General features: G+C 45.3%; 1 protein-coding gene across 2 annotated transcripts in view; it reads left to right on the top strand.

Moving 5' to 3' along the window:
* arhgap23a (Rho GTPase activating protein 23a) overlaps positions 1-14551 on the top strand; it is a 54863-nt gene continuing 40312 nt past the window's right edge. The window contains exon 1 of one of the 2 annotated variants that reach the window (XM_026358694.1): positions 1-24. In XM_026358694.1, coding sequence (XP_026214479.1) covers positions 16-24 — 9 coding nt within the window. In that variant the 5' untranslated portion in view covers positions 1-15. Of the gene's footprint in view, positions 25-10996; positions 11278-14551 lie in introns of those variants that run through there. The other variant, XM_026358510.1, reaches the window with a different exon arrangement.

Raw genomic sequence — 14551 nt, 5'->3', positions numbered from 1 at the left:
AGGCTCGCTGAAACCATGGACCAGGTGAGGATGGAGAGGAGGAGAGGAGACAAGGGGAGGGACTCAAGGGGAAGTGAAGGGGACCACCAGCTTTAATGTGCTTCAAATATCCACATCTAGCTGACACAAAACACACAGAGCAGCACCAGCAGCACCCGCTGCATATATAATATCCATCACCCTCTTTTTTTTATTCCTTCAGGGCAAAAACAAACAGCACATCACGTCTCTTATACTACAGTGTGTTTTCTTTCCCCCTCTCCCCCTCAGTGAGCTGTGTTTCACTCAGGGCGGGGAGGTGGAAGAGGTGCTGCCATCAGACAGCCACCGGCAAGTGCCAGGCCTCTGGAGAAATGACACAGCTCAAAACATCAACGGCTTATCTGTAATAGTGGGCGATGGATCAACAATTAGGAGAGGGAATGAAAGAAAAGCATAAGAGGAGGGGCGTGGCTGAGTGAGACGTCTTAACGGGGCATCCTCTGTCATGATCCGTCCTAATATGTCATGTAGTCGGTGGTGATGGGGTTGGGATGTCATGCAACAGGGTTCCCATCCAGAACTGTGTGTGTGTGTGTGTGTGTGTGTGTGTGTGTGTGTGTGTGGTGTGTTCATTCACAGACACTCAGGCGAGTGGATGCTTTGAAACACTGTGTACTCATGTCACCAGCCTTTTGCAGAGTGTCATCCGCACCTTCACTTGTTCACTCTGACAGAACGTCTGTTTCCACCTGATGCTTGGTGAACATCCCTGTCTGTTTTCAAACACAGGCCGATTGCTGCTGCTGATATTAGGTTTTTGCATCCAGGCTAAAGGCAACCAGCTGCTGCTAGCTGAGCGTGTGATGGATGGTTTAGCGTTCAGAGACACCATCCTCGTCTCCCCACCGTTGCCCTAAATGCACTGCCACCGTGCGTCCCGCTCATTGATTACCTCATCCTCCCCTGTCTCCCTCCCTCCCTCCGTCTCCTCGGTTGCGTTGTGTGTTCTCCCCTGAGGTAGAAGTGTAACGAGCATCAGGTTGTGAGGGTGTGTGGGTGACACACCCCAGCCGAGCCTTTCCTTGGGTTGAATTATGCATGTTGTCCATAGGGGGAACATCTCCTGTCTGTGTCCGCCTGGTCAGGTCAGGGTGATGTTAGCCTCCGAGTTTAGTAGAGATGATGTCATCACTGCTTCTGGTCATACTGTGTGTGTGTGTGTGTGTGTAGGCAAGGATACATGACATGTTTGCCCCTGTGTGCGTAATGTGTGGTAACACACAGCATACATTGTGTTGCCATGTGAAGACCACATGTACACCACCATTCAAAAGTTTGAGATATTGTATAAGTTTCATTTTTGATCATTAAACCATCAGAAATACAGTGTTGACGTTGTCATGCTGTATTTACCAGACTGTGCTCCAGTGATGATCCAACCAAGTGATGATCAGAAAAATATTTGACTAATTCTGCTGGCACAGGTGTTATGCACACACACACACACACACACACACACACACACACACACACACACACACACACACACACACACACACACACACACACACACACACACACACACACACACAAACGCGTGCACGCTTTCAGTATCAGATCACATTCTGTAGCGAAAAGAACAAGAATGGTGTAGCTTACAGTGCGAACAGGACAGGAAACTAAAACTATTTATAAAACTGCGCAGTGCTGCGAAATGCTGACTCTGCGTTGCCTTGACGCAGTGCTAAGGCTGGGCCAGTGTCATTTGAATAGATGGATTGTTTTGTGATGTCACAGCCAAATATGATTATAGTACTTCCTGTTCATCACATGACCGTATATCATTGTCATTTAGCAATGTGGCTGTGTAACTTTATCTCCTCTTGCGTTTCCTGCATTAGGCCTTTTTGCGTGTTTACAATAAAGTGGCCTCTCCAGCCTGGTGTTTTGAGATGAGTGGATATACAGGATATGTCCGAGAAATCTCCACTGTCATTTGGCAGCGAACACACGCAGGGAAATTGGCTGTTTGAATGTAAACAGAGGCATATTTTGTTTACTATTACTGAAAACAGTTTGAGTATACAGGACATCACCATGCTGCATCTGGGTTCCTCTTGGTCCGCTTTGTTTTCATGTGTTTCGTGGCTGTCCATGCACGGACACGCACGTGTTCAAACACACCAGCACAGTAATAGAGAGGACAGTGGCTCATTGAGCAGCAGTGAAAGGCAGCAGTGGGACACCTCTTTGTCTCGGAGTCTGTGCTTCATCAAAGTAAACGCTGCACGCATGATGTCTCTCATACTCACTGAAGATGTCCCCATGTCAAATTTATCAAAGGCCCAAAGATTGAAAGCAGGCTAGTTCTCATTGTGGAACACTTGCCTGAGGACGATTAAAGTGCCATACTCACTGCTAATCAGTTTGGGTCATTACTCCCGATCAATAGTCATTAGGGCAGACCAGGGCAGGGCTGTGGCCACCGCTGCCCTGTGAAGATGGACTTGTTTGACCACATCCATCAGACAAAAACGAGTGGTTTCTTTTGCTGTAGCAACCTGAAAACTACAGAGAAAAGCTTTGTGCTGCACAATAAATAAATAAATAAGTTGAAGGTATTACTGTATGAAGATGAGCTTAAAGTGTGTCACAGCAGAGGAGGGAATCCCTGATGCTGCCGGATGAGCCTCAGTGATGTGGACATGGCTGACGCTGTTGTGTTTATTCTGCTGTCTGAACATGACTCCCTAGAGGCTCGATTTGGGTGGCAAGGCGACACGTCTCACTGTAATATGTGTGTATATGTGTGTGTGTGTGTGTGTGTGTCTGTGGCTCTCAGCTGGAGTTGCCTTGCAAATAGTTTTGTCCGTTTTCCCATAGATGTGACTGAAATGGAATGCAGTCAAAATGAACTCCGAGCAAAGCGGCCAGTGTGGGAGATGTTTCATGAGTGTGCGAGAGGAGAAAGGGTCTTATTTAGTTACAAACGAGATAGTGAGAGGGAATGTGAACAAGTGTGTGTGTGAGAGAGAGGAGGATAAAGGGGAAAGAATGAGTGTGTGTGAGTTTGTGCGCCTCATGGTGGAACAGGTGGTATAATCTGACGCCCCACCCATGGCCCCCCCTCCTACAGCCCTCCAATCTTTGGACTCCTAGGAATTTCTCACTCTATTGTCCTGAGTGGTAGACACTGAGAGCCTCTGAGGGAATGAACTTTGCGTGTGCATTTGCATATAAATTGAAATTAAACACACAAATATAAGCGTATATATCAATCTTCTCACCCATGCTGAGAGCTGCTGCAGCTCGTCTGACCTGTTTGTCAGTTTTCTCAATGCAGAAAGGAGGGAAATTACAATGAAAATTAACCACGCTATAGGTGGGAGGTTTTTCCAGCTGCTTTTGCATGTGGTGGGCAGAACGTGCACAGCTCTCTGGGGACGTTTGTGGAGCACGGAGCTCTGGACTGACCCTGGCTACCATTCCAGTGCATGCTGCAGCAGATGAAGCAGCCTACCGCAAACACCACTGTCACTCTGGGTTGAATATGTTCATCATGCTTACAGAGTCATGTTTGTATATTTTTATTTTTTATAAAATCCATCCCTCATCTGTTGGTTCAGGCTCTACTGGCCTGTCAGGTGGGTAATAACCAACAGGTACATGCCCTCGTGCAGATGATGGACACCCACAAACAGTTCCTGCTCAGCTCAGGACGACTACTTTGGACTTTATACCTAAGTAGTACGCAATGAGTAAGATGCAGATGGTCGATGTTGGGGGGGTTTGTGGGTGGCGTTCTCCCGCAGGTCAAAGGTCAGCCCATGTGGTAAAAGCTCTTCCTGTTAGCAGCACTTTGCAGGCAGATGACCCTGGATGAGAGCTGCTGAGAGGAGATAAATGGAACAAAACAGAGGGATGAGTCTCCTCAGTAGCATGAGGTGATCATCCAATTAGGAGACTGCTTGTTACTGGGTTGGTCCAATTTGACCTAATGGGCCGGTTTGACGTGCACAGCTCTCTGTTTGACATGTTTTTAACTTCACCCTCCGACCCTGGCTGCCTGTTTATCTCTTGGTGTTAGTTTTCCAACCTTCTGTTCCTCCTCTTTCGTCCTTGAGCTTCGACTTCAGCGTCCCTGTGCTGAGTGAGGATGTCAGCCTGGAATGAACAGCTGTGCAGCTGGTGCCTGATGCTGTTTCGTTACTCTGATCATTAAACAGGCCACAGAGACGAGCTACGATGTCAGTAGTAATCAGCAGTGTAGCATCTTTGATCAAAGAGAATCTGTGTTTTTGAAGAATCTCCTCTTGTTCTCACTCATGGTGTTTTTGTGCGGTAGCTGATATTTTAGTGGGTCACACAGCAGAACCGTTTCTTTGCTTATTGCTCACTCAGCCGCCCTTTCTGCCATATTTTCAGCTCATGTTGCTTTAGTATCATAACCATAAATCCAGTTAAATCCCACTGACAGGGATAAAATGAAAAACTCACCACAAAGCTAGATGTGAGGACAACTTAATTTCTCGTTTCCCACCCTCACCCCACCTCTTTTGTGATAGAGCTTGACTGAGCCCCCTTGTGGCGTCAGAGTGCAACTGTGGCACATTTTAAGTATTTTTCAGTGGGACTGGGGATTATCTATTTAGGGAGGCCTCTGCAGTGAGCAGCAAAGGAACAGATGGTCATCTTTTTACAGAATTCAACCTAGAATAAGAAGATTGTTTTTCTGATGACAAGGCACATTTAATTACACAAGGAAAATATACAATTCTCCCTTTGCCTATTTGCTTCTCACCGTAATCGATTAAAGAAAAGAAAATGCAATATTTAGTTGTTCTACTGCTAAATTTTTAATCCAACTAAATGTAAACGATGCTTGCGATCTAAAGTAATCACCATATTTTAGTTTTGTTTGTTAAAACAAAGAATCTCACTGTGGATCTTGACATTACCCTTAAATTCTGTATATATCCTCGTACATATTTAAAGGTTTTAAAGATGATCACTGTCTACACTGTCTTTGTCTGTTATTTATTACAACTTAGGTATGAAGACTAACACAGAACTGTTTTATTAGACTAGCGACAGTTTCCATGAAGTGTTGAATGTATGGAAACTGGGAGCTTTGTGAAGGTTTAAAACTCTATCAAATCATCTTATGTGACCTCGTGTTCTCCAAAAGGAGACACCCTGCTTTAAGGCCATGTCTAGACAAACTTATCTCTGAGTTTTAAGGCCAGGGAAATGCTGGGATTAGGAAATGATCCTGTTGAACATGTAGGATTACTCCGTTTATTGTATATACAGCGTGAGGTGTGGCTTATAGCTCTGGTTGTATCAAGACTGCTCAGGAGATCTGTCACTGGCCATAGGGTGCCTATTTATTTATTTATTGCTAGTCCCATTAACATTCAAATTAGGTCTGTACACTGGATTCTAAAACGTAACGGGTCTTTTGACAATGAGTTAATTTTCTTGTCATCATCACATCAGTTTAGTTTGTTAAAGCTTATTTAAACTGTGGGACTTTTTCAGGTGTCCGCTTCCCATTATCTACTCCGGCTAGTGTATTCAGGGAAACACAACCTAGTCTTTTTCCTAGTCTAATAACAAGTGTGTGTTGTTGTGTGAGTTATTTTAGGACCCTTCCTGACTCATCACTAACCAGCAGAGAAATGTGATGTAAATATTGGTGCTGATATGAAGGCAAGTAGTTCCCGAATGTGACTGGAAGACAAATGTCATCCTTAAAGCTAGTTTCCATTGTGTGCCCTCCATGTGCCACAGGAAGTGATGCAAAAGGCAGGAAGTGAAAGGTAAAGAGACTGCAAACATATTCGGGCTCAATGAAGTGACTGGCATCAGGAAGGAAGCTTTAGGAGCTGCTACTGGAACTACGAGCTTGTGTTTATTTTCACTCCCTATCCCTCAGAACAGGTTTAGAGGAAAAGAAAAGGTGGAGGGGGGCATTATGGGGATGTCCTTTGAAAAAATGTATTTATAGTATTTATAGAGCCAGTGGATGTGAGTCACTTAATGCTGTCTGTGTTTGTCTGGGAGTTTGAGGAATAGATCAATCGAGACAGACTGGAGACTGAATTTGGTCATTTGTGAAAACTGTGACACCTGAACATCAACTACTCACCATGTTCCACTTGGGGCATTTCCTTCTCTTTGTTACTTTATCTGAAATGCTCTCACATGACCGCTCTGATCAGCCCTCACCATGTAAGGTCTGTGTCAGCGCTCGAAAGAAAACAACAGTTCATGCGCAGGGATGAGAGTGTATCACGTCGAAGGGAAAGAGATGAGTCTGATGTCTGTATAAGTGGTGAAAACCAGTGGACACATGGCTGTAATGGAAGAGAAAAGTTATTAAAGTCATGATCAGAAGGCTTTCAGGTGTGGCAAATCAGCACATCCAGTCAAAAGCACAAGACGGTGATTCTGTCCGTGCACATGAGTGTGTGTGTGTCCAGTGACTCATTCTCTCCAGTATCCTTCTCAACTTAACGTCCTCTTCGACATCCAGGGCTCCAGCTCCTAACTTGTCCCTGTATCGGCAGATTCAGTTGTCATTGAGGCTCGTGGTTGTTTTCTGCCGCAGTTACTGCAAAGTAAAGAAGAATGAACGAGGCAGCTGCAAGAGAGAAGGGGGGGAGTGAAGACAGAAGTGAAAGGACACAAGTGTTTTTTTTAACTTAATATACCATTCTTAGAAACGTGGTGGATGTTATTTCTTGACTATTCTATTTATAAAAGCAGAAAAAGAAATAAGTGGTGAATTTTTAGATGTGCCTGACCAAAACATGCTTGACTTTGTGTAACTCATGTATCCTTTAGATCACAGCTAATCAATCTGCCAATGATGGGTCTGTGTTTCAATCTCAATGTGTTTTTTCCAGGGCCTCAGTTGGTTTATACCATAGACTGCATAGAGTAAATACACAGTAGAACCCTGAGTCATCAAAATTATGATTTACTACCGGTGCAAAATCAATCTGCACATAAACTAAATTACCACTCAAATAAATTAGTGCTGGCTGTGATCGATTCCTCAGCTCAAGCAAGCTTCAGGAGTCGGCTCATTTATTTTTATAATATACAGAAACAAATGGACACTGCCCAAAGTCTGATATATACCCACAGAACTGAATCCCAAAATGATTGTGGTGTTGTAAAGAGCTAAATCTTATACATGTAGGATGTTCCTGAGTAAAGGCTTCAGTTCAGACAAATACTTTATGTCAAGTTTCAGTTTGCGAGTGCAGTAGAGCTGCTCGTCTGTGCTGACTGGTCAGCTGTTTCTTCCCGCTCGTGCCAGTTGTCCAGCCAGACAAAGGGGACTCATGACACGCAGAGAGAGGGGGAATTTATGGCTCTGGCTGGAATCCACGCAGGCCGGGGTCACCCCCCCCCCCCCCCCCCCCTCAAGCTTCCCACAAACCCCCTTCAAAAGATTGCCACAGGATCCTCTGCGTCAACAGGCAGTCTGACACAGACTGAGTGTGAGCTGCACAGCAGCATTGTTCAGATATCTACGTCTCATTCACGAGCACTTACATCTCCATCCACACACTTACTCTAGAGGATAGCTGAACATACTTTTTGTCCGACTCCTGGCTCTGACTGACTGCATACAGCTTTCATCTGACTTATTTCACGTTATCAGAACCCGGCAGCAATAATCAGCGTCTTATTACATTTTGGTTGAGGACAGAAAGAAAGCTGTTCTTTATATTCGATCAGCTGAGAGCAGGCGATACTGTTGCTTGGCAGGACTTTCCCATTGTGTCTTTTTGGCTCTTTGTGGTCTGAAAGAACATCTAAGCACCTTCATTAAATGCTGCAGTATCAAGTGAAGGGACAGTGTGGCTTCAAACAGAGAAATGAGTGTTACAGACTGTTGAGGCTTAAAGTAAGTGATACTGAAAGGATCTGGCAACTCCATTCCTCAAACTAAGAGTATGTGTGCAGAGGAGGGTGGTGGACGTTTACTGAGAGGACAGACTCAATAACTTGAGGGAAGTGGAGTGAAACAGGGTAGATATGAAAGAATCAGGGGGCAGAACTGAAGCCTTGGAGGGGCGAACTGGGAATAAATGGCGTGACCACAATTAATAGTAGCATACCAGTGCGCACACTCTGTGAAGTGGCCTAGAATGGTATGAGGGATGGCAGAAGACACCCACCCACCACTCCTCCTCATCTCCACTGTCTCAGCAGCAAAGCGGGTTCCACCCAGACGAGACCACTTGCCGATCCAGGCCAGTGGAGAGACATGAGGGAGGTGGGGGCATGCGGTCAAGCAAGTAAATAGGATGATGGTTGTTTATGGGTTTGGCCTACAAGGCGCCAGGCTGTGTGTGTGATTATGTAATGACCGAGAGGAGGCCTCTTGCAGTCTGTGGATGCTCTCTGCCCGTCCCCAGCCGGCCCTCAAGGGAAAGAGATTGGGGCGTGTCGCCTCACATCATTGTCAGATTGGGGATTACTCATTCATACTCTACGCCCGAGGCTGTGTGTCAGTAAATAAGGCTGACCCAGAGACACAGCACAGAGGGTTGGGTCCCCAGATGCTCACTATAAAGGTTAGTATGTAAAATAAGACATTTCTTTAGCCTCAAATTGGATACAGTTACAGCTCCTTCCGGCTTTTCAAAGTCAGCATTTTAAAATATGCTTACCCACCTGCCCCAGAAATGACACACAACACCTCAAATGCACCGGTCTTCTCCCTGCACCTCTCGGTCTCAGCCAACCAGCAGTCGTCAATAATAGAACACCAAATCAAATTTTGTGCTGCTGACGGGCAAACTGATGCGTAGCGTGAGCATGTTTCTCTCCGCGTGCAATCTGGCATAAAATGCGGACAAACCCCAACGCAGGAGGAGTGCACTAACATCGGATCATTCTTCCCACAGAAAAGTGTTGGGATGCAGACCGATTTATCCCTCGATCTGTTGGAATAGAAAACACATGGAGTGCAAAAAGAGGCAGCAAGCCTGCAGGCCTAGATTTTTATTTGAGGCCAGAGAGGACAGAAAGTGTCCAGCTGTGACAGCTCTCACGCTACTTGACCGCCCCAAAATCAAGCTCTATGAGTTCCCGTGTACTCTTCATCACTCTCTGTTTTCTCAGAGACCATCTGCCCTCTTCTTCCACCTTAAGACCTGGATACTCCTGCCAAGTCTCTCTGGGCTTTCACTCAGCCGCAGTGGATTTCCAGCCTATCTGGTGTTCACAGAAACTACCTGCTGCACTATATGAGTAACCTGGGGGAGGATTTAGGATACATGGTAATGATCTGTCTCAAATAGGAAGTGATTTGAGTGAGTGTAGGACTTTTGAAGCATGTCTTTCAGGGACTGTGTGTCTCAGAGCCGGGCAGATGCAGAGGTTGGAGGCCAGTGAAGAGAAAGTGAGCAGACAGAGGAGACATGTTGAGATGAGAAGGGCTGAGTTGGCAGCTGCAGCTCTTGGCATGGGAAGGCTCCTGTAAGCTGCCTGCTCTCTGCTATAACTCCACTCTGTTCCCCGATAGGCTGTCAGCCTTTTGAAGTGGCCTTCTGATACATGCACCCTCCGGAGTAATGGTAGCCACATGGACCCCCCCCCCTCTTTGAGTCATCACAGCAGCTGAAGCCAGCATCGCATCTCCACGTTTTTATCATCTTTTATTTTTCCCTCACTTTTATTCCTTCTGGACTGGAGTTCACATTTACACACACACTGCACGTGAAGCCAAAGCTACAACAGAGCTTTACTGTATGTATCGCAACTCCTTGGCAACTCTCTGGATATCCTGTTCTACAGATGATCAAACTTCCCCTGACTCCACCGTATGTCTGCTTATTCACATGGAAAATACTCATCTGCAGCCAAAGCGGCTAAAACTACATATTTGTCAACACACTTTTACGAGAATGGATTAATTATAGACTTCTAATGGGCGTGGAGAGCAGTCTCCCAGTAAATAAACCTTCGGTCTTTGTTTAGCTCTTTTCTGTTGTATCCATGTGTTCACAGTGAGTCACACACTGAACCGGAGTTTTTAAAGTGAGTGTGTGTTTTTAAGTTTCTGGCCTTGTGTGAAAGGAAAACGAAGACTTTGACGTTGGGCTTTTAGTTTGTTAGGATTAATTCATTCACTTGCTCAATTAAATAATTGATTAACCTGAATGTATAGGATATATGGTTTGAATCACCTTCAAGATCCACTTAACTTAGATGACATGATAAAATTAGATGCAGCTTAATGTATTAATAACCATGACTGAATAATTTAACATAGAGACCCCCTCTTACTTTTTGGCGCATATTCTGGTTAAACGTGTTTATTTTGCCTCACGTTAATCATTTTGCTTATTTTCATTCTCAAACTCTTGCTTTCACTGCCTCATCCTGCTGGAGACACTCACCCATCTCATCCAGCACCCGACTGTCTTGGCACAGCCAGAGGGAGCCCGCACGCTGTGTGCCACAGGGCGGTGCGCATTGATTTACCCAACGCACCCTCCACTAATTTCACTCCCTGCCATTCCCGTAGTGTCAAGTGACCCACGATATAAATGAAGCGCTTCCGGTTCTTAAAAGTCTCGGTGAGGGAAAGTTTTTAATTTGACTTAAAGTTGTCGCCACAAAATGATTAATATTTCTTAAAATATACTTAATAGGTCAGTGTGACACAGTAGTATTTGATTTCTTAGAGACTAAATCATGATTATAAACCTGAGAAATCAAACCGTCCGCTTATTGTTGTTATTGTTATCTGGGCTTTTCCAGAAATATGTTTTTTTTCTTTTTTTTTTAGTGTGTGCTTTACCCATATTCATGACTCATCGCAGAAAACTATGCAGACGCATTCCTTCTCCTTTACTTTGAAGGCAGGGTTTCCTGACTTCCTGTGCGCCCCCGTGTGTTTTGACTGTGCTGCAGTCGGTTTCCAGGCAGCTCGAAGCGCACGGAGCGTTTGGTAATGTGCGACTGATGCGCTCCGGCGGAAGAAGAAGAAGAAGAAGAGGAGGAGGAGGAGGAGGGCGAGCAAAGTGAGCGGATAGAAACAACGGAGCAGACTGGGTTTTTTTGTTTTTTTTGAAGGAGGAAGGAAGCTGGATAAGTGTTGAAGATATAAGTTTGTGTTTGACCGGTGCGTCGTTACTCTCGCCTCCGTTGCCGCCTGCGCTGCAACAAATCTGCCTCACCTCGTTGCAGCCAGTCACTTTCTGCTGCCCAATGAATGGAGTTGCTTTCTGCCTTGTTGGAATACCACCCTACTCTGAGAACCACGTAAGTATCCGCAGCACACACGCCGGTCGCTCCCGTGCCGCTGTCGCTGATACCTGTGCGTTATGGTGTTCGGACATGAAGCGCAGCCCCGTGTCGCTGGTCAGAGAGCGTGATTTCCTAAGAGGATTATCACTAGTTTACATAGCCGCTGTGTACACACACTCAGCGACAAACTGCACAGAAAGCAAGTGTTTTATCAGCTGCTTTTGTTGTGAATCCAAATGAGTCCAGCCGCCCCCCCCCTTTTACCCTAAAACTGATCCAGAGTCGCGTTAAACGCCCGGGTTGCTTCAGTCTTTGTCCTCCTCTCTGTGCAGCAGGAGGCTGTCATTCCCGCCGGGACGTCCCAAACAGGGGATGGTGCAACTGATGGGCTCATTTGTGTTGTTGTTGTTTTTTTTTTTTTATGATTATGAATTTGAGAAATGAGTTTGTCAACTGGCTATTTGTCAGTTTGATGTCTTCACTCGCACATCACTGGGGAACACTATGACCTGCCTTTAGGTTTTGGAGATCAATCAGAACACAGAGCGGCCTGGTGTCACGCAAAAAGGAGTTGATGAGTTTTCCCCACAGCTGCATCATTTCTTCTTAACAAGTTCAACAGCAGAAAGTGAGTTGGTGAAGCGCTTTTGAGGATTCCCACTGAAAGATCAGTGTTCGCTTTGAAGCACTCATGTGTCACTGTGGAGTCAGGAGGGGCGGTGGTGGTCTGCTTGTCAAAGGTGGTTTGGTGTGTGTGCCTCTGTGTGAGTGTGTGATGTAGTGATGTGAAGGAGTTGCTTAGATATCTGATATTTCCTTTGGTTCTCTGCATTATGAATGTGGAGTAGTGTGTGTGTGTGTGTGTGTGTGTGTGTGTGTGTGAGGTTATATTTAATAGTGTCTCTCCTGTGTGTGTTGCACTATCAGTGAATCTATCATCCCCTGCTCTCACGTTGCTGTTCTTTGTGCTCAGTTTCTCCACCTGCAGGACATTAGCATCTCTCTCTCTCCCTCTTTTTTTTTTTTTTTTAATCTGTTGCGGTTTAGTCGAACCCCTCCAGCAAAAAATAAAGTTTCCCCCCTCTTTGATTGAACCTCCCTGGTTGTGTATCACCGTAATGGAGCTGCGAATGTTTCTTCAAACACTTCGAATACACTTTTATCGTTTTCTTAGTTTTATGCCTGTTACACAAAGCGTTGCAGTAAAACTTGAAACGTGTAACGACTGCTGTGTTGTGCCCACAAAACTGTCATTTTAATCAACAGGAACTCATAAAACCCCATTTTCAAGCGTCCCTCTCTTAACTGTTAGCAAATGTCTCTTCTTACAGAGGCCTCTGTTGACCTTAAGTAGTCTAATCTCAGTCCCTGACCCGCTTCATACCTAACCTTTGACCCTGTATGTCTCAGCCACCACCCAGCTCTTGTGTAGTCTGGCTTTATTACCCACATGTCGTCTTACTCTCCCAGTACGTACATGCAGGAACACACATAGAAATAAAGTGCACATCTTTACTTCTTTTATCTTCCCTGACTGATTGAACACTAATTCTTTTAGGTAACGTGACGAAGACCAACGGCGAGATGCGAACCTACGCTCAGATCTGATTAAATGTTTAATTTGTCAGAATGAGAGAAAGTAAATCAGCCTTTGTGTGTTGGTCGAGAGTCTGAGCAGAGAGGAGAGGAAGGGCTGAAAGTGTCTTGTTTGATGAGAGCAGTTATGATGATGTCCAGTGGGATGAGTTTAATGCTGTTAGCGGGCCGGCTCTAATGTAGCAGAGCAGGGGGTGAGATCAATGAGGCAGGGAACAGCAGGGCAGGGCAGAGGGCAGGATGAGCAGTGGGCCTGATGTCTAATGCTGCATTGCGCCGCGTGATGTCAGCGTATATTGATAAGAGGAAACACGAGAGTGCTTTTATGAAAATCCTGGGCTGAGCTGGTCATTGTTAAATGTCATCCTTTGTAGCAGCCTGCCTGATACATTGACTCCACACGAGCATCCTGCTGCCTCCAGACGTGACTTGCATGCTGCTGATCTGAGTATTTCGTTTTTTGCTGATCTCCCTGACTTTTTTAACCCTGCTCGTTCCCCTGACTTGAGAATTGCTGTTACACTAAAATCCATCAACAAAAAGTCTGCTAAAACGTCCTGGAGATCATTTGTAACAACTACTACCAGACAGAGCCTTTAGCTGGATGCCTGCTGATCCAGCTGATCACAGGACAACCACCTCAAAAGGTTGCACACCTCAAACCACGGAAACCCACCAAGTCAGCAGTTCCAGGATCAGTTTCTGTTCGAGGCAGCGTTGACTGAAAACAGCTGTACGATGCTGCAGAGGAAAGCGTTTCTATGATCACTAGCAGATGGTTTCATCGCATAGTAGGCACATAGGCACAGCAGGTACAGCAACGCTGGGAATTTATGAGCTGTCACTGTCTTTTATTCACAGTGTGTCCTAGTTGCATATTCTCTCTCATCTGATGGTCAGTTCATGCTAAACATATTTGAGGGGTAGTGTGATGATTAATTGCTTTTTGTTTTTAATCTAGGGAAACAACGAACCATTAATTTTATTATCTCTTAGTCTGTTGTTTGTTTTCCTGATTAATCGGTTTATATTTTAGTCTATTAATGATAAAATTTAATGTATTGTATATTTTTCTACTCTTATGCACTGATGCAAGATGTGTATTAGCAAACATCAGTAATGGTGAGAGTTCAATGCATCTCTCATAGATGAAAAGGTCACAAACTCATCACAAACCCAGTTTTCCATTCATTTGTGGATTGGGTTGGATTAGATTAGATGTATTAGTGCACTCAGGGATTCATTTCCCACAGTGGACACAAGAGCCCGACCATACCCTGTGTGTTACAGAGTGTCCTGCATCAGTTCGTTAACACCATTAAAACATCTCTCACACCATCCCACCATCGACCTCCCACCGCGTCACCGTCACCCCTGCTGCATTCCTTGACCTCGAAAGGACAGCTGCGCCGCTGCTCACACCTACATCCACAATCATTAACCTGTAGAGAGTGTGTGTGTGTGTGTGTGTGTGTGTGTTGACACGCTGTAAACACACTCTCACACTCACAGCTGAGCACAGGTGTTCAAAAATATAGGCGCTCCAGCATGTTTACATCACACTTGAAGGGTCATAGAAACACGCGTAACTCGTAATCTGCGCGCAGGTGCGTGAAATGTGGTCACACACACACACACACACACGCTGTTTTTCAGGAGAGTTGTATTTTGGCCTTCTCCCCTCATGTTTGCA

The sequence above is a fragment of the Anabas testudineus genome, chromosome 8, assembly GCF_900324465.2.
Source record: "Anabas testudineus chromosome 8, fAnaTes1.2, whole genome shotgun sequence".
In the NCBI taxonomy this organism is placed as follows: domain Eukaryota; kingdom Metazoa; phylum Chordata; class Actinopteri; order Anabantiformes; family Anabantidae; genus Anabas; species Anabas testudineus.
This window is presented reverse-complemented; position numbering and strand designations above follow the sequence as displayed.